The sequence below is a fragment of the Doryrhamphus excisus genome, chromosome 12, assembly GCF_030265055.1.
Source record: "Doryrhamphus excisus isolate RoL2022-K1 chromosome 12, RoL_Dexc_1.0, whole genome shotgun sequence".
Taxonomy (NCBI): domain Eukaryota; kingdom Metazoa; phylum Chordata; class Actinopteri; order Syngnathiformes; family Syngnathidae; genus Doryrhamphus; species Doryrhamphus excisus.
In genome coordinates, this window is record NC_080477.1 from 9,310,613 (window position 1) to 9,337,930 (window position 27,318).

Below are 27,318 nucleotides of genomic sequence, written 5' to 3' on the forward strand. Positions count from 1 at the left end.
CTTGTACTTAACCATATTGGGATCCAGTATGTTAAAAGTAGGCTAACAACAAATGCCAGATATTGGTATTGGTAAGAATTGAATAACAGTTGATAAATGATGCCCAGTTTTCATTAAAGCACTGCATAGAAACACAGGAGGCTATCATCGTTCCAAAATGTTTCACACCAAAAAACTAACTTCACAAATCTATCATCAAGGATAAAAGATTTATAAAGGAAAACTAAAATAGCTCACAGCAAATGACTGATGCTTTTTGATGTTACGTAATCAACAGTATGAAGCAGGCCAGTAGATGAGCAAGTGCTGTGCACACACGTTTAAAAAAGTTAATTTGATGACTAACTTTGTGTAGTGGTGTACTAAATTACCTGCGAGTTATCGGTATGATTTGGTTTTAATTGTAATAGTCTGTTATTTTTTACTGGTGAACATGTGTTAGGTGTACCTGCTGATGTGTCGCGTGAGCTTCCCAGACAAGGACGTCTTTGAGCGAGTGCTTCCGGTACTAAATGTGGCCCTGGCGTCGTTGCACCCACTGACAGATGAACAAATGTTCCGGGCGCTGAATGCGGGCAGTGTGAAGGGGGAGCTGGAGTGGAAGGACTTCCAGCAGAGATTAGACAGTCTGGCTGGATTCATGGTGAGACTCGTGATACCACTGCATGGAAAGACAAAGACTCATAAACACTCTCAAATGTCTGGATGGATTACTGCAAATATTTAGGCTTAAGAATCTGTATTTATTGTCAGCTCTATAATATATAACAGCTAATATATACCATTAATGACAATAAAGATGTGTTTGAGATGTCTTCTAATTAGCATATTGTCCTGTTTATGTTTGTACAGGTGAGACGGAGAGATGGCACACGCATGCTGTGTCATCCCTCCTTCAGAGAGTGGCTGGTCTGGAGAGCAGATGGAGAAAGCACGGATTTCCTCTGTGACCCAAGGTGACGCAATTAGAGCTGTGTACCCCAGTCAAGTTGTGCAATAGTGTGGAATTCACCCGGCTATACAGCTTTCTAAGAAATGTCTAAGTGTATAACGCTATATAAGTAGTCTCAGGGCATTGAATCTATCTCAACTGGTGGTCTTAGAAGACGTGTCACCTGGCTTCATCAGTTCATACTCAAAGACTGGATGGGACATCAATTTTGTGATGTCAAATGACTGTCATTGGGATACAATGGAGTGGGGCCTCTGCCCACCGACGATGATTGTTTGGGTGGTATCACTTTCATTAGCATGAGACCATTACCTGAGACCAAGGTGGCTGTACCTTGTTTATTTCTTAAAGGGTAAATGATTGAGTCTTTTAGGATGGGAGAAAGGACAACATTAACCAATCAGAGAATAATAGCGTTATTGTGGGCAAGCTAGCTGGCTCTATCAGGCAAATCTGAAATGAAGAATAGTGTTTTAAGTGGCAGAGTACATTGACATGGCAACACAAGGAACTAAGAACTGATTGGCCAAAAAAAATGTAACCTCCACATACAGCAGCCAAGAGACACACTGGGAATAAATGTAAGTTTTAAATGTAGGCCAGCAGAGAAAGCGTTGATGGCCTTGGCCGCCCACGACTAATGCTACATGTATGCCCACAGGAGCGGCCATGCTCTCCTGGCGTTTATGTTCTCCAGACAGGAGGGGAAGTTGAACCGTCAGCAGACCATGGAACTGGGACATCACATCCTCAAGGCTCACATATTCAAGGTATCCACTGTGTTATCACAAATGTCACAATGTCATTAATGCATATGACATGATTGGACTGCCAAAAAGGTTCACTAAGACAAGATTTTGGTCAAAATTCAACTTCAGACGTACACAAATGAACTTGAGTGTACCACTGTATATGAAATAATAACTTTAACTGTACTATTTACCGGAAATCCAACATTATTTAAAATCATGCATGCTTACTACTTTTAAAATGACCAAGTCCCAAAGTTCTACCTTCTATTGTATAGAAAAAAATATATATTTATTTCAAAACTGTATTTATGTATGTTATAAATGTATATCATGCAAGTTCCAAGTCAAAATAATCTACTTCTTTCTATAAAACACAAAAAATACTGGTGATCTTTGAAATATGATTGTAATTAGTATTTCACATTCACATTTTCAAAGTTTACAGACAATAAAAGTAGTTGATACCAAAATTATAATTATTTAATATACTGTGTAGTATTGTACTGTAGTAGTACTGACCTGAGTTCTTCCAGTCAAAATAGCAACATGGTGTTTATTAGGACGCACAGTGGACTGTAGTGATTTCTGTAGTGGAGCCAACAAACTTTTGTTACAGGTATAACAGATATACCTCCTAGTTAGTTTATCCGCAATCAGAATAATAAAGCTGAGAGTTGCATCTCTGTGTTTAGCTTGAAATGCTGCGGGGAAGCAAGAGATTAATTTCAGCTGACTTGTGTCATATGACACCTATAAAGTGACGTTTACACGGTGGACCCAAACCAGGGCTTGTGATCGACGTAATGAGCACCTTTGCTATTCATGTTTGGAAAAAGCATTTTAAAAACTCAAAAAAGTAAGGAGATTCTGAGAACAGCCAGAATGTCAAAGTACATAAGGTTAAAAGATTCGGTAGAGATATTATTTTGGATGACATTCATTAACAAGAGTGCACATCCCCCCCCGACAAAGGCTAAACATGAGACATTATGTATGTACCATTACAGTTTTTCTTGATTGTTTACACACAATTTGTGATGCCTGAGACCCAATGACCACAACATATAACCAATGCACCAACTCCATGAACCAAGTCTGCTAAACTATAAGCACAATTTACACTCGGACTGCAGATCCACAACACACAATTCTCTGAGTTTTGGCACAATTTTCATGAAGTAAACTTCTTGTTTTCACAAAGACCACAATGCCACTCAAAACAGTCAAATTAATATTCCTATTATTCACACTGACTCATCACATGGGTAAACACACCTGTCACACATTTTTACAATTAGCAATCAGAGCTTTAGCATAAAATGGCAACAGGTGAGTTTCTCTGTTTTGGAACAATGGATGCCAACATTGAAATCAAAGGGAAAGCCAGAGGTGTGAGAATGAGTGTCAAAAAATAAAAAAAAATCAATTCTAAAATATTTTGAAGTGTCAGACTGAACACAAAAAGGTCCGAGTCTGATGAATATGATGTAATCACATTGTTTTACACTGAGCACATCAGTGTTCAACTGGTTCATATAAATGTTTGTTCATATAGTGGTTTGTGTGCGTCATTTGGAGACAAAACACCATTTTGAGAAGAATGAATACTGTTTTGGATGTAAAGTTTCATTTTGCAGGAGAATTGAGGGGTTTTCAGTGTGATTTTTGGATTTGTGTGTAGAGCCCTGAGAATATGAGGCATCCTTTCAGAAAATGTGTTTAAACAATTGAGAAAAACTGTAATTTGTCTTCACAGGGTCTGAGTAAGAAGACAGGCGTGTCATCCAGTGTCCTGCAGGCCATGTGGGTGAACTGCAGCACAGACAGCCTCTCTGCTGCACTGGCCTCCCTAAGGAATCTATACACACCTAACATCAAGGTGACCTACATTTCACACATGAAAAACACTCTCATGTGAAATAAATGATGTTCTTTTAATGAGGTTTTTTTTTTTTTTTAGCTTTATTAGGTTAGAGGAGGTTTACTGCATTTTCAAGGGGTCTTGTACTGAAAGATTCCTTTCTGTTAACACCATGCAGGTCAGTCGTCTGTTGATGCTAGGTGGCGCTAACGTGAGCTGGTGTACAGAGGTGGTAGGACACGCCCCCATCCTGGCAATCCATGCCCACCTGGGACATGCGGAGATGGTCGCCTTGTTAATGGAAATGGGCGCTCCAATAGAGGGGACTACCGACAGCGGCATGGCGCCTCTGTGTTTGGCGGCTGCTGCAGGACACGCTGACGTCGTCAGCCTGCTCTGCAAGAAAGGGGCCAAGGTCGGTCACGTTGTGTTCAGTGAGAGGATGTGGGCTGGAATCACAGGTTCATAGGCTCATCTGGGCCCAGTGTGTTGGAAGCATTGGCCAGGGCCGCTGTAAATGCGTCTGTGTGTCCCTCTGTGCGCCAGGTGGGCCATGCTGATAAGAACGGCCAATGTGCGCTGGTCCATGCCGGACTGAAGGGCCACACAGAGATCATCAACATTTTGTTGGGGCAGGATTGGGCCCCCGAGAACCCCACCGATCCACAGGAACACGAGACTACGGTTGGGAAAAATCTGGCTTTACAACAGGCGGTGACAGCTGCAGCCAGTGTAGGACACACACAGGTACACAACTCCATACTGGAATACCGTACTGACTAGATGCCATTTGCTATGCTTTAATAGTTAAAGGGGACCTATTATGCTCATTTTACGGCCCTTTGTATTGAATTGTGGACTCCTATGGAGCAGCGACACACAATAACTAGCAGAGAAAGCTTTCCAGTTCTTCCAGAAACTGCACCTATTCCAGCTGTATTTCTTTGGATGTTGTGCTTCCTGTAAAAATGGTGTGTTTTAATTTATTACACCCACGACCCGCCTCCAGGCACACCCACTCCACTGTGATTGGTCACATTCCCAAGTGCTCAGAAGGACTTCCGGTTTTGTGAGGATAGCTGCCGAACCCAACTTTATAGGAGTTGAAAATAACTTTTAACATACAGCCATATGTGTTGCATCCCGAATCCGATCCGGGAGTAGAGACAGTCGGAAGTTTCTCAAGAAAAGAGGTTACTTCAATACGATTTTCAATGGTAAGTAGCTTTTTAGCATTTTCTACAACATCGATAATGTCTAATGTAGTCATTACACATTTTTTTGCGGGACTACTAATGTTTAAAAAACTCCCACTGACCCACCCGCTATAGGCTCGCCGTATGCACACTCTATAATGCTACACAGATAACTGCTTTTGTTCCATTACTTACACAAAATAAACAGTTAGGACATTTTAAGTAATGTTGGAAAAGTGTCTGGCTTCTGCAAGTTTGTCGGCTAGTCCAGCTCCATACTAGCCCATGTTCACAAAACAGTCCAGTGTGTAATACTTAATAGATTAAAATATTTTTCTTTTGCTGGTAGGGAATCAGGAACTCCAACCACTTGTGCCTGATGATTTCCTTGGTAGGAATTGTCACAAATGTAACTTTCCCGAAGAAATACTTCCTGCTAACACCGTAAACAGAGAAGCACAGCTCAGAGTAGGGCAGAGAGTGTATCTGGCCTACAGCACACGTCCATATAAGGAAGCCAGGCAATCTGTGACATCACAAATCGCTAGTGTTGGAACGCCCTCTGAAACCAAGCGTTCTGAGCCATCCCAAGCTCACTTCCAAACACGTAAACCATTGTTTAACACCACGATACAACATTCTACTTATATTTATAGGTCAGAAAAGTGGAAAAATCATAATAGGTCCCCTTTAAGTGTTGTCTCTGCACAGCAAAACATCAATCCAGGAGACTAAATTATTTTTTTTCTGCAGGTGGTAAAGAGCTTGCTGGACTTGGAAGATGAACAGCTGGCCGTGCAGATGGATGCTCACGACTCTCTCTGGGGAGAAACGGGTGCATTTTTCTTCGATCACTCACAACATTTTACTTGTCACACACTTACATATTCTTACTGTATGTGTGATATGAAAACATACCTGGATGTACAACAAGTCCATTTGATTAAAATAGCTCATACCATGTTATTCCGGACAGAATAAACACTTATTTGTTTAAGACTCGCAAAATTTGAAAAATAGTTCAAAAATTGCAAGAATCGTATTTAGTATTTATGTTCTGTACAAAATTAAAATGCTAGTTTTTCTCGTTTCATCAAGAGTCCATCATTCTCTGTTATCAACTATGGATTCAATGCTAGTCATCTTTTTGTTTTGAGGGCAAATGACGCAGTGCATTTATCAGGTGGAACATGCAGTACATTTGTAGCATCTGTTATTTAGTCGTAATACTCTTACCTTCATCACAGATGCAGAAGTACTGCTTGGCAAATTCTGTTAGGTCCATTTCCTGAAAGCATGTCGGAGGATGCGTGTGTGCTATCTGTGCTTCCAGCTCCATTAGAGTGTAATTCTATTACGCAGTCCTCTCTGGTCCAATAGTGCTGAGCTTGAAGCCTCTCAAATGTTCACATTTGAATGAGTGCTCGCGCTGCTATTATCACAGGTGGTGATGACATGCGTGCACATTGGGATCACATTTATCTTGTGTGCTTTTAGCTAACATCATGGGTGGAATCGGCAACATTTTGTGTGAGGATTAAACACGGCTGTGCAACTCATGCTCAGAGATTGTTTTGTTTTAGCATCTACTCCACCTGGTTTCATCTGTACTCTCTTTCTCTTTCTCAGTGCTGAGTGCAGCTTCAGGGAGAGGGAGAACGGAGGTGTGCGCACTCCTTCTGGACCGAGGAGCCGGGCTGGAGGTGTCAAACCGCAGAGGAATGGTTCCTCTGCTCAGCGCAGTCAAACACGGGCACACACAGGTGAGAACACGCAAGCAATCACCTTGAAGCAAATATTGATTTTTACTTCCTGTGTCAGGTAGCAGAGTTGCTGCTGAAACACAACGCAGACATCAGTGTGAGCGACAAGCAGGGGCGCACGCCGCTGATGCTGGCCGCCTCTGAAGGCCACATCAACACCGTGGAGCTGCTACTGTCCAAAGGTGAGAGACTGACCTGAACACCTGAAGCTTTAAACAACATTTGGTGTCTTATATAGGTGCATCTCTATCTTCTGTGGATCACGAGGGTCTGACAGCGCTGAGCTGGGCCTGCATGAAAGGTCACAGGGGTGTCCTGCAGCCTCTGGTGGACGCCGGTGCAGACCTGAACCAAGCTGACAGGCAGGGACGCACTCCTCTCGACCTTGCTGCTCTAAATGGGGACGCTGATGCAGTGAGTGTCAAAAACGGTGGACACACAATGTATACACCAAACACCTGCTGTAAGTGGAGAACAGCAGTGCAGATGTTCTACCTAAATCAGGGGTCTCAAACTCAATTTACTTGGGGGCCACTGGAGCTAGGGTCTGGGCGAGAAAAAAAACGGCAAATAATAAAAACTTAAGAAACCACATATAGTTGGTGGGTAGACAAATTATTTTTTTCAGATTAAAATTAACAAAGCATTATTAGAGCCCTGTAGACATGACAAAACACGACTATATTATTATATATATTATATTATTATATTATTTACAACATATTGCGCAACTGCAGGGTCTTGAGACACATGCTAACTCGCAAACTAGAGCGCTAGCGACCTAAACGGTAGCCTTCAAGTTATTTCCTTTAAACTTAAAAAAGCCAAAAACTTACCACTTCCACACGAAGAGGGAGGATAACTATTAACAGTTATTTAACCTTTAACATGAACATTAATCAAACGTAATAATTTTTTCTGGGTACATGATACCATACAGCATCCATATCAAACTTGCGCGGGCCGCACTAACATTAAACTTTCATATCAAGGCGGGGGCCTCAAACTAGTGTCCTGCGGGCCACATTTGGCCCGCGGGCCGCGTTTTTGAGACCCCTGACCCTAAAACATTCTTAGATTCATCAAGCTGTAGAATTTGTACAAAGATTCTATCTTTGGCCTGTGATGAGATTATTAGAGACTTTATTAGATTTCTGTTGAAGCAAAACAACCTTCATGCATATATTAAGCTTGTTGTTGTTAGGCTTTGGTAGAGTTTCATACAAAAACAAATCATTTATAGAAAGGTCATATGGGCGGATTATTTGAAAATGCCTTTCTGTCGCTTTAATTTATGAATCAATTTTAGTAAATGAAATTACACTCTTAAACATCTTGTTAAGACTACCTTGATGGAAAGGGCAGTTATGGTCCTTCATATTTGTGCTGTGTTGTAGTATCTACTTCAGGGGTCTCAAACTCAATTTACCTGGGGGCTACTGGAGCTAGGTTCTGGGTGAAGCCAGGCCGCATCAGGTTTTCAAAAAAACAAAAAACAAAACGTAATTAATAACATTATTAAAAAAGTTATTAAAAACTGGAAAAAAAAATCTATAAAAAAAATATCTTCAATGCTTTTGCTTCTGCTATACCCTACACTTTTTCAGTACTTTGGCTCCGGTTTTCCACAATTTTTATTTTTCTATACACAAAATAAGATTAAAAAAAAAAAGAATAAAGACAATAAATCAATCCACCAGTAATAAATAAGTAAAATAATAATAAAACAGCAAATAAGAAAAACGTACGAAACCACATACAGTTGGTAGAGAAATTATTTTTTTCAGATTCAAATGTACAGTATTAACAGTTATTTAACCTTTAACATGAACATTAATGAAACTTAATAATTGTACCCAATTAGCAAGTTAGCATCGTACTCAGTTCCATCTGGGAGCAGCGTCGTAACTTTAACAACATGTTTGATGAGATGCTTTATCTTGACGTGTATTTTCCATTTTATTCCAAATCATTTCCTGCATGCGTCATAAGCCTTTAGCTTCAATGCTAATCCAAAGCAAAACAGGGCGGGGTAACAGGGTAGGGTAACAGTATGGGCGGGGCAAAATCATGTTAATTGTGTCCGGTGTGCACACAGCTTTAAGCTGTCATTTCAACATTAAACTTTGGTATCAAGGTGGGGGCCTCAAACTAGCAGGGCCGCGAGTTTGAGACCCCTGATCTACTTCAAAGGTTGGTGCATGCGCCAAGACAAATAATCCCATTTTGTTGACTTCTGGTTGCATGGTTTTTGTACTTTACTCTGTATTTTTCTTCTTTTTGCAATCTTCTTCATCAAAAGGTTTTGCTCTGCAGAATTAGCTAGCTGACTATTTGATTAAAGGAGCGAGGACCCCGGCAGGCTACGTCATTTTCCAATAATAATCGAGTTTTAGTGTCTGACCCGGTGAATATGGGAAGACAGCTGGCATTGGCTATGGCAACCCGCATTGTAAAGCAAATTGGTGGATGGATTAAAATGCATTGGAAAATGTTATATTTTTAACACTGTGCTTTCTGTTTTACTTTAAAATGTCAGCAAAAAAAGAAAGCAAATAAATGTTATGGTGTTAACTAATGTCTGGGAGCCACATGCAGTCATCAAAACAGCCCTACCCCTGCTCTAAAAGACCTATATAATAATGTCTATATAAACTGCTTACCTATCGTAATTCCAGAAATGACTTACAATCATGAACTTGTGTTCGCCTTACTGCAAATCTTTTGCGCAGATTGTCTGGTGAAGCACGCCAGTACTTCCATAGCCAAACAGACATTTGGATCAGACAGGACACAAATATGGCGAAAGTGTGAAAACATCAACCGTTGATGAAAATAATAATATCAGTAAAAACAAACACTAACAGAGTGAATGAGTTTTTTGTGGAAGAAATTGCCTATTTGAGTATATTATATATACACTGTATATCAGGGGTCTCAAACTCAATTTACCTGGGGGCCACTGGAGCTAGGGTCTGGGTGAGACTGGGCCGCATCAGGTTTTCCAAAAAAAACAAAACGCATTTATTAAAAACTAAATTAAATTTATTAAAAATATACAAACTTTTTCAGTGCTTTGGTTCCGATTTTCTACAATAAAAGCTCTGATAAAACATTCCACCGTTCTCAAATATCTTTTTATTTTTCTGCACAAAATAAGATGAAAAATAAATAAACAAATCAAGAATAAAGAAAATCAATCAATCAGTAATAAATGAATATAATAATAATAATAAAACGGCAAATAATAAAAACTTAAGAATCCACATATAGTTGGTGGGTAGACAAATTATTTTTTTCAGATTAAAATTAACAAAGCATTATTAGAGCCCTGTAGACATGACAAAACACGACTATAGTCACATTTATACTCTTTTTATTTACAACATATTGCGCAACTGCAGGGTCTTGAGACACATGCTAACTCGCAAACTAGAGAGCTAGCCACCGAAACGGTAGCCTTCAAGTTATTTCCTTTAAACTTAAATAGCCAAAAACGTACCACTTCCACACGGATAGGGAGGATAACTATTAACAGTTATTTAACCTTTAACATGAACATTAATCAAACGTAATAATTTTTTCTGGGTACATGATACCATACAGCATCCATATCAAACTTGCGCGGGCCGCACTAACATTAAACTTTCATATCAAGGCGGGGGCCTCAAACGAGTGTCCTGCGGGCCACATTTGGGCCGCGGGCCGCGTGTTTGAGACCCCTGCTGTATATAGTAGCAATCCACATTATAGATCAATAGATGAGATGAAGACCGACGAGGATAAACTGATCAGGAAATGACTGTTCTATTCCTTTGCATCGCTAGGTTCACTATCTGCTAGAACACGGTGCGGTGCTGGAGAGGACGGACAACAACGGAAGTAGGGCAGCAGAGCACACGCTAGGCTGCCAGAATCCGTCCCTGGTGGCTTCGCTGCTAAAGAAAGGCTCCAAGATGGGTACATGCACCAGACCACCACACGTTTTATTCCATAAGCACTTTAAGACCGATCCATACGTCTAACAGTAAACACAAGCATGTCGTTCTGGAATAACTGTCTGTTGCATACCAATGGATCTTCCCGATGTCCTGTCTCGATGTCAAACACTTTTGTGACTATCTTGCTTTTCTCTATCCGCGGATTGGCTCCTTCATCGACCATCAGGCTACAGAACAGCTCCGCACGATAGATCAGGTACATGGCTAATGCAAGTTCAAGAGACAACAAGACTAGACAAGAGACTGATAAATATGTGCAACCTTCAGGTCACGCCACCTGGGCGATGGCTTCCACCAAACCAGATATCCTCCTCATCCTGCTGCAGAAGCTCATGGAGGAAGGAAACCTGCTTTACAAGGTACTTGATGGTATAGTGGTAGTATTCCTGTTTATACACTATTCCGCTCTCTTACTTCTAGAAGGGACGTATGAAGGAGGCTGGCCAACGCTACCAGTATGCTCTGAGGAAGCTGCCTCGAGAAGGTCAAGGGGAGGAGCTAAAGGGGCTCAAAGACTTGCGAGTATCTCTCTATCTCAACCTATCCCGCTGCCGAAGGAAAACCAACGTAAGTCATGTTTATTAGATGCAGAGTAAGGCCCATGATCATGTATATATCAATATCTATATCTATCAGCATTGGTTATGGGAATGGTTTAATTTCATTTGAACATGCATCAGATTACAATTGAATGCATCACATAATCAGTTCACAGTTCCACATGTCCAAAAGGAGTAGGAAGAAGCAAAGCTTATTAAATCCTACCCCTCCATCTGGTACTTTTACAATCAGTAACTGTTACATTTGTTCACTTCCTGCTTTCCATAATACAGTTTAAGGTTTAAAAAAAAATTTTTTTTTAAATAATGTACCTCGTACCGAAGTACAAGGTGATATGACCATCCAATGACATAATGGGTACCATAGTAAGTGTCAATATAGTGATATATATAGCACATCATGACTGGTTCAAGACTCTTCATCCTTGTATTTAGCAAACATCAACTGCTTGTATTGTTTCTTGAATTGGCTCATCGTTGTGCATTGTTTGAGGTCCTTACTCAATCCATTCCATAGTTTGATTCCACATACTGAAATGCTATGGCTTTTTAACGTAGTCCTAGCATATAAGTGTTTCAAATGTAGTTCTTCCCTGAGATCATATTTCTCCTCTCTTGTAGAGAAGTATTGGATGACATTTTTAGGTAATTGGTTGTTTTTAGCCTTATGCATTATTTTAGCTGTTTGAAAATTAACTATATCAGCAAGTTTAAGTATTTGTGATTTTAGAAATAAGGAGTTAGTATGTTCTCTGTAGGCGGCATTATGAATTATCCTTACTGACCTTTTTTGCAGTACATTTAGCGAGTGAAGATTGCTTTTATAGTTATTAGCCCATATTTCCACACAATAAGTAAGATATGGTAGAACCAGAGAGCAATGAAGAGTGTGGAGTGATTTCTGATTGAGAACAAATTTTGCTTTGTTCACTATTGAAATATTTCTGGCCACCTTATGTTGTATATTTGTAATATGCGGTTTCCAGCTCATATTTTCATCTGTTGTGATCCCCAGAAATGTATTTTCCTTCACCCTTTCAATGTCTATACCGTCTATTTATATTTGCTGGTGTCCTTTCTGCTGTTACCAAACAGCATTGCAGTTGCTTTTACTTTCCGCCTTTCCATTCTTGGTTGGGGACGGTGATTTTTAGTACCAGGCAATACTCTAAAGCCGGAATCACTTGAAGTTTAAATGCTAAACTGTTTTTTTGGTGTACAAACTCAGGACTTTGGCATCGCTGAGGAGTTTGCAACAAAAGCCCTGGACCTGAAGCCTCGGTCTTATGAGGCCTACTATGCCAGAGCACGAGCCAAGAGGAGTAGCAGGTACGAGCGTTCACGTGTCATCTGTAGAACCAAAGCTCAGAGGTCGGAGAATGAAAAGTACATTCCATTGTCCTTCCAAGGCATTTTGCTGAGGCGCTGGCGGACCTCCATGAAGCATCACGACTCTCCCCGTCCAACCGTGAGATCCGACGCCTGCTGGTGCGAGTGGAGGAGGAATGCAAACACCATCAGCGGATGTCCAGCAACAGCAGCAGTAACGCATCACAGACGTACAGCAGAGATCCTCTCAGCCACCATCATCATCATCATCATCACGCCACTGAGGACGAGGCAGACATGTATTCACAGGGAAGTCTGGAGAGACCCATCCCAGAGGAGAACTCTTGTCCACAGCAAGACCACGACAAAGAGGATGAAGACGAGGTGAATCTGCAATGCGGCTCGGAATTTTGGCCTCTGAATCCATATGGTCCAAACAGAACTCTCCCTGGTGGCGTGGCTTTTGGGTTAGCAGATCAGGCGCCATGTTTTCCTCAAGAGGATTATGTCCAGAACCCACTCTTCATGGACTTGCCTGAGCCGGTTCCTGCTGTCCACAGGCACACTCCAAACCAGGGCAGCAGGACACATCACCATTGCCACTCCCTCCAGTCAGGGAACAGGGTGGTGGGCAGGCCTCTGTCTCTTTGTGGACCGTCCAGTCCTCTACCAGGGCGACACATCTCCACCTCCCTGAGGCCTGCACCTGTGCTGGGCCTTGACATCAGCACTGGATCAGCCACAGAACATTCCGGGCTCAGTCCCACAGAGCACTACCACCCCATGTCCCCAAACAGCTCCTCGCCGCCGGGCCCTCTTCATATGTACCAGCCCCGTTCATCCAGCTTTTCCAGGGGTTCTGACAGACTCGCCACCCACTCTGTGGCTCTGGATGGCCTGGCGCTTGCTGTGGAAGTCAGGAGGGAGGCTAGTGGAGCAGGAACAGCTGGTTCTAGGGGTTCCAGCTCCAGCCAGGCTTCCAGCGGGAACCTCTCAGACAATGGAAAGCAACAGGTCCTGGACCCGCCGTGCCCCATTAAAAGCAGCGGCAGCTTCAAGTCGAAGGCTGAGATGAAGCCACGGCCCTTCATGGGGGTCACGGACAAAGCAGTGCGGGTGCACAGCCAGCAGACCCCGAGCTTTGGGCGGCAGGGCCAAGGAGGAGGAGGAGGAGGCATGGAAAGTTTCAGCATGTCTGTCTTGGAGTTCCAGGGTTTGAACAATGAGTACAAGCGCTCTTCCTTCCAGGACACGATGTCTGGAAATCACGCCAGCGGTCAGCAGCAGAGCAGTGACTTCGGGGAGCGGCTCCACCAGCGAGAGGTGAGAGCTGCCATGTCGTCCCAGTTACGATTTCCGGACGGAAGGCACAGGCAGACCAGCCTGACCAGAGACAACCCAACACTGCACATGGCGCCCATCAAGCCCAAGCGCTCATTTATCGAGTCAAATGTCTGAATAGTTGGTCCAAGCACAAAAACAGAACCCAAGTCCTGTGCAAGGTAGCAGGGATCTGAACCTGTGAACCTGTGTGTGGAGTTCTGCTGCTGCATCGCATTTGCAATCTAGAATCAGTGGTCCAATAACGGGCTTGTCTGCTTCTGCTTACATGTTTACAGCTAACACACTCGTGTATTCCAGAAAAACCACACATACCTTAAGTAGGCTTTTAAACCAAGTAGTACATTGTCTGAATTGTATTCCTTATATCAAACATTCTAGTCTGAGAAAGCTTTGTGCACGAATAATATCGACAACCTCACACTAGTTGCAGGATAAGACCATTTCGATTGTCAAGTGTCTTTTAAAAAAAAATAACATTTATATTTGTACAATGTACACTATATTTGCAGATGATATTTATTCCCTTGTAAGTGGTTCTTTGTCAACATACAGCCTTTTAAAAATGGTGTGCTGAACAAATGTAGATGACAACGTTAAAACCTTATTGTCTATATTGGGTTGCTTTAATATAATAATAATAATAATAATAATCACTGTATATGTTATTTATTTTTGCATAGCAGGAGATGTATGAAGTGTTTATTGGTTTTACTGAACACAAGGAGTCCAAAATGAAAAGGACATCATACAGTAGAATTATAACAATATGTCCATCGTTGTCATGAACACTTTCCATGCTATGGATTACAGAATGTGGCCACCTTGTGGTACAATAAAATAATGGTGGATGACTCAGTATTTATGTTTCTTTCACAGTACAGCATATCATTTGAAAAAGTGTTACAATGTATAGAAATGATAGGAATTAGAGGAAAACGCCTCTTGACATTAAAGCCATGACCAACAAAGCAAGTCTTTTAAATTGTACAAGAGACCTCCATCACCTCAACACCATGTGTACTATCCATACACAAACTGCCATAATGCAAGGTGCTAAATGCTGATTACATGCTGTACTATTAGATACCTTATGTAATTTTTCTATGAACACAACAATGTTTATTATTGTGATTGTAGTTTGCAGTGGCACTTTGTCACTACTGACATACTGGTTCTGATATGTTGCAGAAAATGTCATGGCTACCACACACTGCTGTCTGGTATTCACATACATGACTGTGGGGTGGGCGTGTACACACACACACACACACACACACACACAGAAACAGTCCCAGAGAAGCGACTGACAATTTGCCATTGTGTGTTTATGAACAGCTATACATTCAATGATAGCTAACATTAGCTACTTTGCGAGTGACTACATGCAATGTGATCCTTTACCTTGTATTGTACTGTAATTACTTTAAAACATAACAGTGATGTTCTGAGTTAAAGGGGACCTATTATGATCATTTCATTGACTCCTCTAGAGAAGCTACACACAATAACCAGCACAGAAAGCTTTCTAGATCTTACAGAATCTGCACCTATTCCAACTGTATTTCTTTGTATTGCGTGCTTCCCATGGAAACGGTCTGTGGTTGGTCACACTCTCAAGTGCTCACGAGGGCTTCCGGATAGCTCCCGCACCCAACATTTTAGGATTTGATTGTAAACAGGGATTTATCTTTTTAAAATATCCGCTTTTAACATACAGCCATATGTGTTGGATACCGAATCTGATCCATAAGTTGAGACTGGACAGTCCAAAGTTTCTCAAGAAAAGAGGTTACTTCATTTTAGTAGAGCAGTATCGTGTAATGTGGTCATTACATGTTTTTTTGCGGGACTACCAGTGTTTAAAAAAAAAAAAACTTGGGTAAACCCATTCATTGTAGTGGGAATTGACTACTAGAAATGCCAGACTCTGTGAGCTAGTAATTTGCACCCCACTGTATGCACACTCTATAATGCTACTCAGACAACTGCTTTTGTTAGGACATTGATAAATTGTTACTTACTGCTTGGTCCTCTGACTCTTTGACATGACCAAGTAACATTGTAAACGTTTGTCGCCTAGTCCAGCTCCATACTGGCCCACGTTCACAAAACAGTCCAGTGTGGAATGCCGTTGATAGATTGAAATATTTTTCTTTTGCTGGTAGGGAACCAGGAACTCCAACCACTTCTGCCTGATGTTTGCCTCTGAATTGTAAACAAATTTATCTTCCCCTTACACCTGGAAAAACTTCTTGGGAGACACTGTAAACAGAGAAGAAGAGCTTGGTGGAGGGCAAAGAGCAGCTTGGGCTACAGCGGACGCCCATATAAGGAAACCCGGCACTCTGATGTCACAGAGAGCCGGCGTTAGAAAAAAAACGAGCATTTTGAGCCATCCCAAACTTCTTTCAGGGCTCACTTCCAAATGTGCAAACCTCATTATCTGAAACGTTGGCATCGTTTAACACGAGAATACAACATTCGAATTTATAGGTCAGGAAAGTGGACAAGCATAATAGGTCCCCTTTAAGACCAATTATTTAGAAATACATTTTTTCTCAGACTTCTGTATGGCCCCCTGCTGGTCATTAGAATAGAATGCAGTCACATGTCAAAGTCACATTGAAAGTTGAGGGCGATCTGAAATATGATAATATGTGTCCACCTTGGAACTCAACAAAGAGCGGAAAATGCCATCTTGTCTGTTAATGTTCTGCTTGGCAGCTCGCCGAGCACATCCTCAATGACAGTCTATTTAAAGTGGCCCACACAAAACATCTTGACGCTAATAACAATAAGTTGCGTATAAAAAATATGAAAAATGTGACACATAATTGAACGTTATAAATCGATATTACACAAAGTAAAGCAGAACTGAAAGGCAATGAGTTGAATAGATTTTGTTGGAATCCAAATCGCTAAAGAAGATACTGGTGTACCTGAAATGAGGGCTTCTTGTCACCGTGGTGACAGCAGTGGCGGAGGCTGCTATTGGCTCATCCGCCAACGAGCAATGGCCATCTTGAGGGTGTGATTGGGGGTGAGCAGAGTTGTCAGTAAGGGGAGGTTGGTCATGGGGCTGGAGCGGTTCTTGGTGCTGATCCACATGGTGATGGCCTCCCTTTCATAGGAGTATCCATCTGTTTGTGTGTACAGTACACTGAACATCATGGCTCCACACAGGATGATGGATGTGTCATGTTATGTTTCTCACCGGCGGCGAGGACCGGTTCTCTCATTAGTTCCCTGGTGATTGGACACAGGAACTCATCAGGAACACCAGAAGATGCCGACTCACTCCTCAGTTCCTCTACCTTTCTCAGGACTTTGCTGCGCATCCCCGCTGATTCTGCACACACATACACATCGCTATGTCATGTTCCACAGTGTGGAACAACATGGAGTGCCAACTAACAGCAGACAAGGACAATGTCAGAATCAGGATTTGGAACATTTGCTTCTCATGTGTACAGGACTTGTCAGTCTCACATGGTACGACGTGAACGTGTCCGAGTCAAAGTCAAACATCAAGCTGACACTTGATGAAGATCTTTTTTTTTTTTAAGAACATCAGGAACGCCCCCCACACCCCACCCATTTTGCTGTGTTATGTTTTATTATGTTCAATGTTCTCTGCCAGGAGAGGACTTATTGATTTCACTCCCACCTTTGATGGAAGGAAAAAAGGAGCCTTTGCCATTTCATTTATTGCATTCTCTTGCATGCTTAGTTCATGGGCTTGGGTGCTGCATAAAAGGCATAAAGGAGTTCCTGGCACCGTGACTGTGGGTTGACAGTACAACAAGCAATTGACAACAAATACAAAAAAATCTGATAAGCCGACATTTCCTAAAGCATGGCTTCAGGCTGACTGGGACTAATGATAAGAGCTTGTGGGAAATAGCAGTTTTGGGATTGAGTTACATAAGCAGAGTGCTCCAGATTAGGGTCCGAAGTGCTGAATTCAGCCTCAAAGCTTTCTCGGTGCAGCCTCATCATCTTGCTGAGTAAAACCCACATTAACCTCCAAGTTACCTTATCTTCAACTTGGAGCGTAATTAGGTTGACAATTCATAGTCAAGACAGGACTCCATGTAATCCTCCTTTTTTAACCTCCATCAAGGAGCATCCGACTTCATGTTTACACTGTTTCATATGTCAATCAGGATTCTTATTCATAATGATAGCCATTCTTAGTAGGATTTTGCTACAAAATGTTTACCAATGGTCGTTAATTCATTTCATTCAAAACACAATTAGACTCAAAATCCTACAGGACGCCATCAAGCAACATAATGAAACACAATAAATGGACATTCATCACAATCATTCATTCATTCGTTTTCTACCGCTTTTTCCTCACAAGGGTCGCGGGGGGTGCTGGAGCCTATCTCAGCTGTTTTCGGGCGAGAGGCGGGGTACACCCTGGACTAGTCGCCAGCCAATCACAGGGCACATATAGACAAACAACCATTCACACTCACATTCATACCTATGAACAATTTGGAGTGGCCAATTAACCTAGCATGTTTTTGGAATGTGGGAGGAAACCGGAGTACCCGGAGAAAACCCACGCATGCACAGGGAGAACATGCAAACTCCACATAGTGATGGCCGAGGGTGGAACTGTGAGGTCTGCGCGCTAACCACTAGACCGCCGTGCCGCCCTCATAACAATTAATCAAAGTTAATTCAGTGTCCTCATAATTAAGGTGACTATAAACTGTAACCATTTGACAACCCCCAGTAGCAACAAATTGATATTTTGTTGTTTAAATTTTCTTTCCTAGGATCCAATCATGAGCACATTTGCAGCCCACCGTGTCATACGTAATGTAAATGCAGCCCGCAAAGTATGCACAAGTTCAATATTACTTGCAACAGCAACACTGAACCAACAGTGACATTATTAATATTAACCACATACAATTGCAGTGCTGATACAAAATGACAGCACAACATGTAACAAAGTAAGTAAACACACATACTGTAGGGCAACTACTACTATGAGGAATACTAAACAGCTATGTTAACTGTAAACATAACTACAGCAGCTTTTTACAAAGTGCCACTATGCATGCTGGGAGCTGGCATCACTCCCAATTGGGCCAGTGATAAAATATTGATATTGCCAACTATTCATATTATATACTTTATAATATATTCACTTATGGATTTTATGAATGATAAATGTTTATAGGCTCTCCCTGAGGGCTGCCTTACATTTTGGATACTTGTGTATTGACGCAGGAGAGCAGGAAGTCCTCCTCACCTATGTGCAGTTCCGACGCCAGCATTTCCTTGTTGAGACTGAGCAGCTCCATCCCGTCAATGTTGTTGGTCTTGAACGTGTCCACCAAAGCCTCCAGCCCCTCCTCCAGCAGCCACATAGACACGTCCTCCTCTGACCAATCACTGACCAGCAGCTTGGACCGGCCTGTTGATGTGGACGCTGAGGGGACAAGCCAGGGCAAGATGGTGGGTCTTTGACAGCTGTTTTTTTTAAATCTCTTTTTATTAAAAAAGGCCAAATGTTATCTTGGAAGCCTGCCGACTATTGATCCAAGAGCTGCAGCTAAGTAGCTGGGTCACTTTATGGATTCATCTTGAGAGCTTTCATTGACATTCTCATTGACAAAGGACGGAAACATAAAGGCGGATATGGAGATTGTACATGTGCAGACAGATCAAAACCTAGCAAGGAGTCACAACTTTGTCATACAATGTATATATAAAAATCATTGGGGAAGTTTGTGAAAGTGTGAAGTAGGCGTCTTTTCTGTGAACTGATGTGATTTGATTTCACTATTTCACCAAAAGTAGCGTCCTACCTTGACATGATGTCAGAGAAGACTGTCCTGGAAGGCAGAAAAGAAGAAAAAAACAGCAAAAAATGACTGCACAAGAAGATCAGCTTGAAAAAGAGTGTTATTAAAACTTACCTGGCAGCGCCTTCCCAGCTGGGGTACAGTCAAGCAGGTAGAAACAAAAATATTATTCATACTATTATCATTAATATACATTTTATATGGTGAATTATGTGTACGAATCCATCTCACTGTGGCCACGGCATCCATCTTCCACTTTCCATATGTTGACCGTCTTGTCCATGGATCCAGTGGCGATTAGTGGTGAAGTTGGAGAGAAGGAACACGCAGTCACGTACCTGTTTGGGTGTGGAAAAACCTGGTGTCAGTAACCTCTGACCTCACAAATGCACAAAATCACACAAACCAACTCAAATATTACAAATCTGAATTTGTACATTTTTATGGTGAAATATTTAAGAATGTATACAAAAGGCGAAGCTGGGTTGCAAACAGTGAATGGCTTGTAATTACTTTTAAAAAACATTAAAAAGATAATGTAAGAAGTGCACCTTCAGCTACAGAAGACTTACCTCTCATGCTGATTCAATGTGTAAAGTAACACAGCATTTTTCTGTAACATGAAAAAAAAAAAAACATTATGAAAAACAGGAAATGCGAGTGGTACCATATAGAAGTTGAACATAGATACGGTACTGCAGTAGAAACTCACTGCGTCATATACTGTCACCGTTTTGTCCACAGAGCTGCAAATATATACATAAATAAATATTAGAGTTCATTCTTTTACCCAATTCCCTCACACAGAGGACACACTAGCGGCCAAAATAAAAGCGCCATTTGCCATTTAAATGTGTAAACAAAAAACTAGCGTGAAAAAAATAAATAAAAATAAATATGGAGTTGGAATTGCATGGGTGACTACATCTTCCTTAATGACAAGAACAGGTATTAGATATTGTTGAAGATTTAGTAGAGGCTGGCATCCCATTAGATGGGTTAGCCAGTAAATAAATGTACTCTACAATTTGAGACAAGTGTATTTCATTATATTGATTAAGGTTTGCTTTTTTATACAAGACTCTGCTGATTTTTTATTTTATATTATGCATATTGTGATACATCCCAAAAATATTGTGACACGTCCCAAAAATATTGTGACATATGCAAACATCCATATCGGCCAGCCCTAATAAATATTGGAAATGGACTGATCCATGTCACCCCCTAGTGGTCATACTGCAGTACTTTCCCTCAAACCTTCTACTGTGTGAAGGACAAACAGATATACTGTAAATGATAAAACCGTCATCCAGCTCTCTAAAGATATCCAAGACAAAATAACTTTAAAAATGTCCAATCATGATTTGAATGCTCTTCTTACCCCGAAACAAGCAGCTGACCATCTGAAGAGTACGCACAGGTGAGGACTGGAGCCGAATGGCCTGTTAATGTGTGCAAGAGTTGCACCCTAAAGGCTATAAGAGGGAAGACTTGTGAGGCATCTATAACTTCTCATACCAGCGAAAATGTGGATTCTACTGATGTGAATGTTTTTCTCTTCCAGCCTTGTCTGGCATGCAAACTTACCTCCAGAACTCATCTTATTTATTGACCAGATCTTCACATGATTGTCCTGTCCACAGGATGCCAAATGGAACTGCACAACTTGGCTGTCTGCAACACAATATATCAAACAGTTATTACATTTTAACTTGCACCAACCCCATCAGATGCAAAATATGAGTTGCTTATATGTAGATTCATCACTGTAGACACCCTGCAATTGTTTAGTTTAGAAATTTGGTTCTCAAACGGACGTAGATATGAACAGTCCAGAACTTTCGTAGTAGGTTTTATTTGTATTTGCATTTAAGAACACATGTAACCCAACGTGACCAGTAAGAAATGTTATTGACAGTCCATGATGCATATTTTGTCTCTTACCGCTAAGGATGTTGGGAGCGAAGGTGCAGCAGGTGACTCCAAGGTCATGGGCATTCTTCTCTGCATGGCACTGGTTCATATGCAGGTCCCACACACGGAGGTCTCCGTAGGTCGAGCCAGTGACAAACACCTGACTGCAGGGGCTGAACGAGCACGCCACCATCGTTGTGTCACTCACACAGCTGGTCCTTTACAAAACACACACAACCAGAAGCACATTACATTTCTTAATTTCTTCCCCTATACAAGAAAATACAAAAAAATGTCAGAATGTTCTCAATAACTGTATTGATCAGATATGCATTAAGTGCTTAAAGATTTGCCTCATGAAAAAAACGAGGCAAAATGGAGTGCACTACATGACTGCAACCATCTGGATGTCAATGATGGGGAGGTTGCTCTACATCCACAAAGTCTCACATTATGGCACAACTGCAGGCTTAGTACAGCACTGACAGAGAAACAGGAGTCCAGAACATTCACAGAGGTATGCTCTGATATTATTATGAAGCTAGGACATTACCCGCGAAGCTGCTTGGAAGGGAAATCCCACAGAGCCAAAGAACCATCTGATGCGCCAGAAACCAAGTGGGTGGAGTCAGGAGAGAATGCACAGATCCTGACAGGGCTGCGACCAGGATGCTCCAGGACCCCCTCAATCTCTCCTGTGGCCATGGACCAGACCATGGTAGTGGCATCAGTCGAACAAGAGGCCAGGAACTGTCCGCAAGGACTGAAGCAGCAGCAGTGGACACTGTAACCGTGTCCTTCCAGCGGTGAGAAAGACAGCTCAGAGAAGTCTCTGGTGTTGTACAGTCGAACAGTCTTGTCCCCGGAACATGTGGCCAACAGTTTTGCTGAGAAGGCACACCAGTTGACGTCATCTCGGTGGTCTTGTAAAGTGCAAATGAGAGACACCATTTCGAGAGCTGGTCCTACATGACAGTAGAAAATGGTAAATAAGACAATAAGAACGATACAAATATCGGTAATAAAAAAATATCTACAATCAACAAAAATGTGTCTTAATCACCCTATATAGTCCATCGCTTTCCTGTCACAAATATGGCTAATAGACAACATTGGCTTCTTGCCATATTGGCTAAAAAGTGGGAATCAAAGTACACTTTAGCGAGTACGATTACGTTTCTATACACCAAAGACAGAAGAAACACGTTTTGTTGTGATGTTCCATCAACCTGCTTACCTGGGCTAATCAAATGCTGCGGACCTTGTTTACATGTTACACTTCACACGTGTTCATATTGCTGTCCTATTTTCAACACGAATGCCTTGATTGTAAATGTAAAAGCAAATTATGCCGCTTCGTCCTAACAAAATTATGTGATTTTCTCAAATATGGGGTGGATGATTTTAGAAATTTAAAAATTTTGTAACATAGAACACAAATTATTTTCAGTTAATAAAAACATAGTTCATAATGACTAATGAGTTTTAACATTAAAAAAACTTGAATGAACCTCATGTCACTGGATATGCATAATGGACTCACTAGTAAAAACAGTGGCTCGCTATTGTTTTGGCCATTACGCAGGCCTCACAGTTAGGAGACCCGAGTTCAATTCCACCCTCAGCCATCTCTGTGTGGAGTTGGCATGTTCTCCCATGCATGTGTGGGTTTTCTCCGGGTACTCTGGTTTCCCCCCCACATTCCAAAAACATGCTAGGTTAATTGGTGACTCCAAATTGTCCATAGGTATGAATGTGAGTGTGAATGGTTGTTTGTCTATATGTGCCCTGCGATTGGCTGGCGACCAGTCCAGGGTGTACCCCGCCTCTCGCCCGAAGACAGCTGGGATAGGCTCCAGCACACCCTGGACCCTCGTGAGTTTAAGCGGTAGAAAGATGAATAGTTTATACGGTGAAGCGCCCCCTTGTGGCGGTCAATACCATGGCCAACAAAGTGGTTAACAACTGGCCATCCTATGAGCTCGGCACTGTTGAAAATTCTGCGTTTAAATTAAAATAATAAAAACGTTTCCATTAAAATGTGTTCTTTCAATGAAATGCACTCAAAAAACAATTATGTCATGTGATTTACTGTGTCCCAAATTTCGTCATACCATTTCGTCAGAAATTACGTCTGGTTATCCGAATCTACTAAGCAACTCTTATCTATTACGAACCTTTAAGGTGTACAGCAGGTGACTCGGTGTGGTGAATGTTTAAAAAATATAAGTAAAGCCTAAGAAACAAATATCAGAACCTAATTTACGCAGCTGAGCAGGCTTGCGACAAATTAAATAACGGAAGCTACCGATACACACAAGCTAACTTGCGCTTCCTCTACTAATAGTTCATTACAAAACTAATATTCGTCTCCACAACAGCTTTTATGGTAACATAGTACAGTCAATAAGAACTGTACTACATGTAACAGCGTCAAAAGACAGATATGACAGAGACCATACCTTTTTCTTCGAGGTTTCTATACTAACAGCGCCTTTGTTTACTTCCGGTTTCACAGAAGGTCGTGACGTCACATCAGTTGCGTTGCGTTACTTATGTAAGTCTTGAAACCATTTGTTGCGCCTCTCCGTTATTATAACAAGACGTACGATACTTATCGAGCAGTAATTTTAAAACTCAAATGAATCCCCAGAATAATTTGACCCCTTCATTACCGGCTACAGTAAACACAAACAAGCTACATCCTGCACTGCACCCAATGTTGCCAGTCGGGGGCGTGTTTTCCAACTGTCCATCCACCCATTTTTTTCTGCCGCTTAACCTCAGGGTCGCGGATATGCTGGAGCCTATCCCAACTTACTTTGGGCGAGAGGCGGGTTACACTCGGACTGGTCGCCAGCCAATCACAGGTCACATAGACATTGGGTCACACTCACATTCCTACCTATGGACAATTTATAATAGGATCTCATTTTAAAGCATACTGTATTGTTTTCAACGCTACCTTGGCATTACATGCAAAAAAAAATGGAATTTCAAAGAATAACAATGTCCATGTCTTTACGTCGAAAAACATCCTTTTAATAGGTCCGTGCCACACACTAGTGAAAAATAAAGCTCCTACAAAAGAATGATACTTTTTTCCACAATATCTTAAATAAAGTAACTTCAAGTACTCTCGACTTGGGTACAAAAAAATCTAGCTGCCTCCATCAGGCCACAACACACAGCAAGGTTCAACACAGTGGTTACAAATGGCCTTTAGGTCCTCTGGCAGATGAGGAAATTCATCACGGAAGCATTGGTGAATGCTTGTTCCTTGTTTTCATATCTGTGGTGAGGAATGATGTCTGTGTCATTGTCCAACTTTGGAGGCCTTGTTGGATTGAAATCATATAAAAAAATAATGTCATAAAAACAAAAAATAAAAATAACATCCCCTACATGCCCCTGTTGGAAGGGTAGGCACTACCAAGATTAAGGATACCACAGTGTTTGCAGAGGATATGTATATACTGTACAAACAATATTTATGATAATGTTTTCATCACGTTCACTAAAATAGAATGCTACAATCATTCTAAGGCATAAACAATATCTTAATATTCTTAATCCATTTGTACACATCGTTTCAAACAAGACAAAATATTGACATTAATAAACAGTATATACACATGAATCCCCATTGTCTAACTGTCTCTCTGCTGTTCCTGTGAATGAATGCAGTTTTACAGTTGGAACTAATGAATACAGTCCTCTGATGCCCAAAGCACTCAACAGTGTAAACAGCTTTTTTTTTTCTTGGCTTTGTTGGATATTTGGGTGAAAAATTAGAACACAGACACATTCCTTTTTCGATTCTTCCTTTTCATAGAAAATGAAGTGGACCTTGATTCATAAATAATTATTACAAAATTAAATACATTCACTATAATACGATTAAATAACCCAAAAAAAAACTATTTACAGGTAGTGGAAAGTATTCTAGCGCATCAGTGAAGATTCATTCAGTGCAGTGTTCTGACACAGGGAGTGGTATTGCACTACAGTACCCCATTTCTCTGCGAGTCTTTGGGGTTTTGGATCCCTGTTGTAATTAATCCAGCGCACTTCACGTAACAACTCTTTTATTTCATGGTGGCATCTCTCTTAGCGCATCTCTCTCGATGAAGTAAAACCTGGTGCCCCTATATGAAAGTAGAATGGGTTCATGAGGATGAGAAAAAAGAATGTTTGGATATTTTAATTGGTTTGTTTTAGAAGCTCAGTCCAGCGTTTCTCAAAGAACTTCCTCATGTTGTGACCAGCTCGACCAATGTCGGAATTGTCCTCGTTAAACTTTTCACAGTTGTCAAAAACTAAATTGACATCAATGATGAAAGTCTCCAGGTTTTGATACCTACAGTGAAACAAAGTATCAGTTAGAATTTCTGCACAGGGTAAAACAGGTAAAATCAGAGATCTTCTAGGAAAGAGATGGGTACTCACTGGCTGCTCACAAGCTTCTCACGTATGGTGGAAAAATCCATCGGTTTCTTGATGACCTTCTTGTAACCGGGGACTGATTTTAGGTTGACGGGTGTGAGGAAAGGCCAGGCATCCTGATGTCGCTCCAACTCAGCAAGGAGAACCCTGATGTAAACAAAAAAAGAGTACATCAGATTTCCCAGCAGATTATGACTTGATTAATTGAAAGGAGGCCTATTGGATACCCTAATTATAGAAATTAGTTCCATACAATCATTTAGCAGCAATCAGTTCAAATACCTGCATAAACCCAAGTCTCTGTTGTTGTCTCGAGCAGTCTTGGCCCTTTTAACACACACAGTGCTCTCTGGATTGGACGTTGGCACAACAGGTGAGCATTCCTCTGTTTTTCTCTTGCGGCTGTTGTCTTTTGAACCTTTCTTGGGCGTGCTGCTGGCACTGGCCGAGTCGTCTTCAGACACCTCTCCGTTACCCGCCTGCTTCCCATTCTTTTTTGCATCACCGCCTTTCTTACCAGCTCCCCCACTGGATGCTACTGGTTTGTTTGGAGGCTTCTTGCTTTTGGGAGTTGGACCACTTGCCTGCAAAAAATACCGTTCTTGAGATCTGGTGCAGTCACAACTGCTACATTGAACAGTAGACACATTATCACCATTGTCTACAACATTTAACCAAGTTATCACACCTTACACAAGCAAACTTAAAAAAAACAACAAGTGTTTTTATACGGATAAGGCTACGGTAATCCAAACCCAGTTCCAAACTGGACAGCACTAAGTGAATCCTCTGTATACAAATTCCACCATTAGAGCCCTCTGGACAAGAACTAACACCCTATCATCACCTGTATATTATATACTATATAATATATATATGTATATACTGTATTTTTATACACTCATTACCTAATTTACAGTCGTAGTATGATCAGAGGAGATAAGCTATTTAAGACATATAAAAGTTGTGCTCTTCTGCGTTTAAATACATGTCTTCCAGACGTGTGGCCAGGAAGTGACATCTGGGATACAAAACGAAGGTTTTACCTGCGTCCATGTTATTATGATGATGATGATGATAATTATTATTATTGTGCCTGTTAATATAATTAGAAAATAACAAAAGCTTGTCATTGGCGATCATCAGGTGCGTGTTACCTACCAGCAAAAGAAATTTATTTTAATCAGTCAATGGGATTTCACACTGGACCGTTTTGTGAACATGGGCCAGTAAGACTTTCCGATGTGTCTTGGTCGTGTGGACTGAGCAAGCAATAAGTAACAATTTATCAGTGTCCTGTGTTTATAATTGGAGCAAAAGTGCTTGCATACAGAGAGCGGGGTTGCTAATAGCCATTTCCCACCACAAT

The 27,318-nt window shown here is 41.3% G+C and overlaps 3 protein-coding genes across 20 annotated transcripts in view; 1 reads left to right on the plus strand and 2 right to left on the minus strand.

The window, feature by feature from the left end:
• LOC131139354 (protein TANC1-like) overlaps positions 1–14,818 on the plus strand; it is a 38,321-nt gene extending 23,503 nt beyond the window's left edge. The window contains exons 14-29 of the mRNA XM_058088889.1: positions 443–643; positions 853–956; positions 1,614–1,722; positions 3,461–3,583; positions 3,744–3,980; positions 4,112–4,312; positions 5,515–5,596; positions 6,391–6,524; positions 6,583–6,706; positions 6,763–6,938; positions 10,352–10,484; positions 10,692–10,721; positions 10,793–10,884; positions 10,946–11,092; positions 12,314–12,414; positions 12,495–14,818. Coding sequence (XP_057944872.1) covers positions 443–643; positions 853–956; positions 1,614–1,722; positions 3,461–3,583; positions 3,744–3,980; positions 4,112–4,312; positions 5,515–5,596; positions 6,391–6,524; positions 6,583–6,706; positions 6,763–6,938; positions 10,352–10,484; positions 10,692–10,721; positions 10,793–10,884; positions 10,946–11,092; positions 12,314–12,414; positions 12,495–13,872 — 3,372 coding nt within the window. The 3' untranslated portion in view covers positions 13,873–14,818. The remainder of the gene's footprint in view (positions 1–442; positions 644–852; positions 957–1,613; positions 1,723–3,460; positions 3,584–3,743; positions 3,981–4,111; positions 4,313–5,514; positions 5,597–6,390; positions 6,525–6,582; positions 6,707–6,762; positions 6,939–10,351; positions 10,485–10,691; positions 10,722–10,792; positions 10,885–10,945; positions 11,093–12,313; positions 12,415–12,494) is intronic.
• Positions 354–24,402, minus strand: wdsub1 (WD repeat, sterile alpha motif and U-box domain containing 1). 5 transcript variants are annotated; one of them, XM_058088898.1, is made up of 13 exons: positions 23,966–24,402; positions 22,057–22,468; positions 21,534–21,721; positions 21,177–21,263; positions 20,971–21,064; positions 20,159–20,332; positions 19,818–19,924; positions 19,701–19,718; positions 19,590–19,616; positions 19,031–19,210; positions 16,973–17,107; positions 16,698–16,898; positions 354–661 (listed from the first exon to the last, which is right to left on the minus strand). In XM_058088898.1, the coding sequence occupies exons 2-12, from the start codon at positions 22,452–22,454 to the stop codon at positions 16,747–16,749; spliced, it is 1,560 nt and encodes a 519-aa protein (XP_057944881.1). In that variant the 5' UTR covers positions 22,455–22,468; positions 23,966–24,402; the 3' UTR covers positions 354–661; positions 16,698–16,746. The 5 variants fall into 5 exon arrangements, with proteins under 5 accessions (XP_057944881.1, XP_057944882.1, XP_057944879.1 ...); XM_058088899.1 differs by lacking the exon at positions 354–661 and having other exon boundaries at positions 14,068–16,898; positions 20,159–20,199; positions 20,299–20,332; XM_058088896.1 differs by lacking the exon at positions 354–661 and adding an exon at positions 14,068–16,020.
• Positions 24,403–24,523: 121 nt separating this feature from the next.
• baz2ba (bromodomain adjacent to zinc finger domain, 2Ba) overlaps positions 24,524–27,318 on the minus strand; it is a 67,461-nt gene continuing 64,666 nt past the window's right edge. For all 14 annotated transcript variants that reach the window (XM_058088881.1, XM_058088880.1, XM_058088879.1 and 11 more), the window contains 3 exons: positions 26,232–26,533; positions 25,953–26,096; positions 24,524–25,863 (listed from right to left, as the gene is read on the minus strand). In XM_058088881.1, the coding sequence (XP_057944864.1) occupies positions 25,707–25,863; positions 25,953–26,096; positions 26,232–26,533 (603 nt within the window). In that variant the 3' untranslated portion in view covers positions 24,524–25,706. The remainder of the gene's footprint in view (positions 25,864–25,952; positions 26,097–26,231; positions 26,534–27,318) is intronic.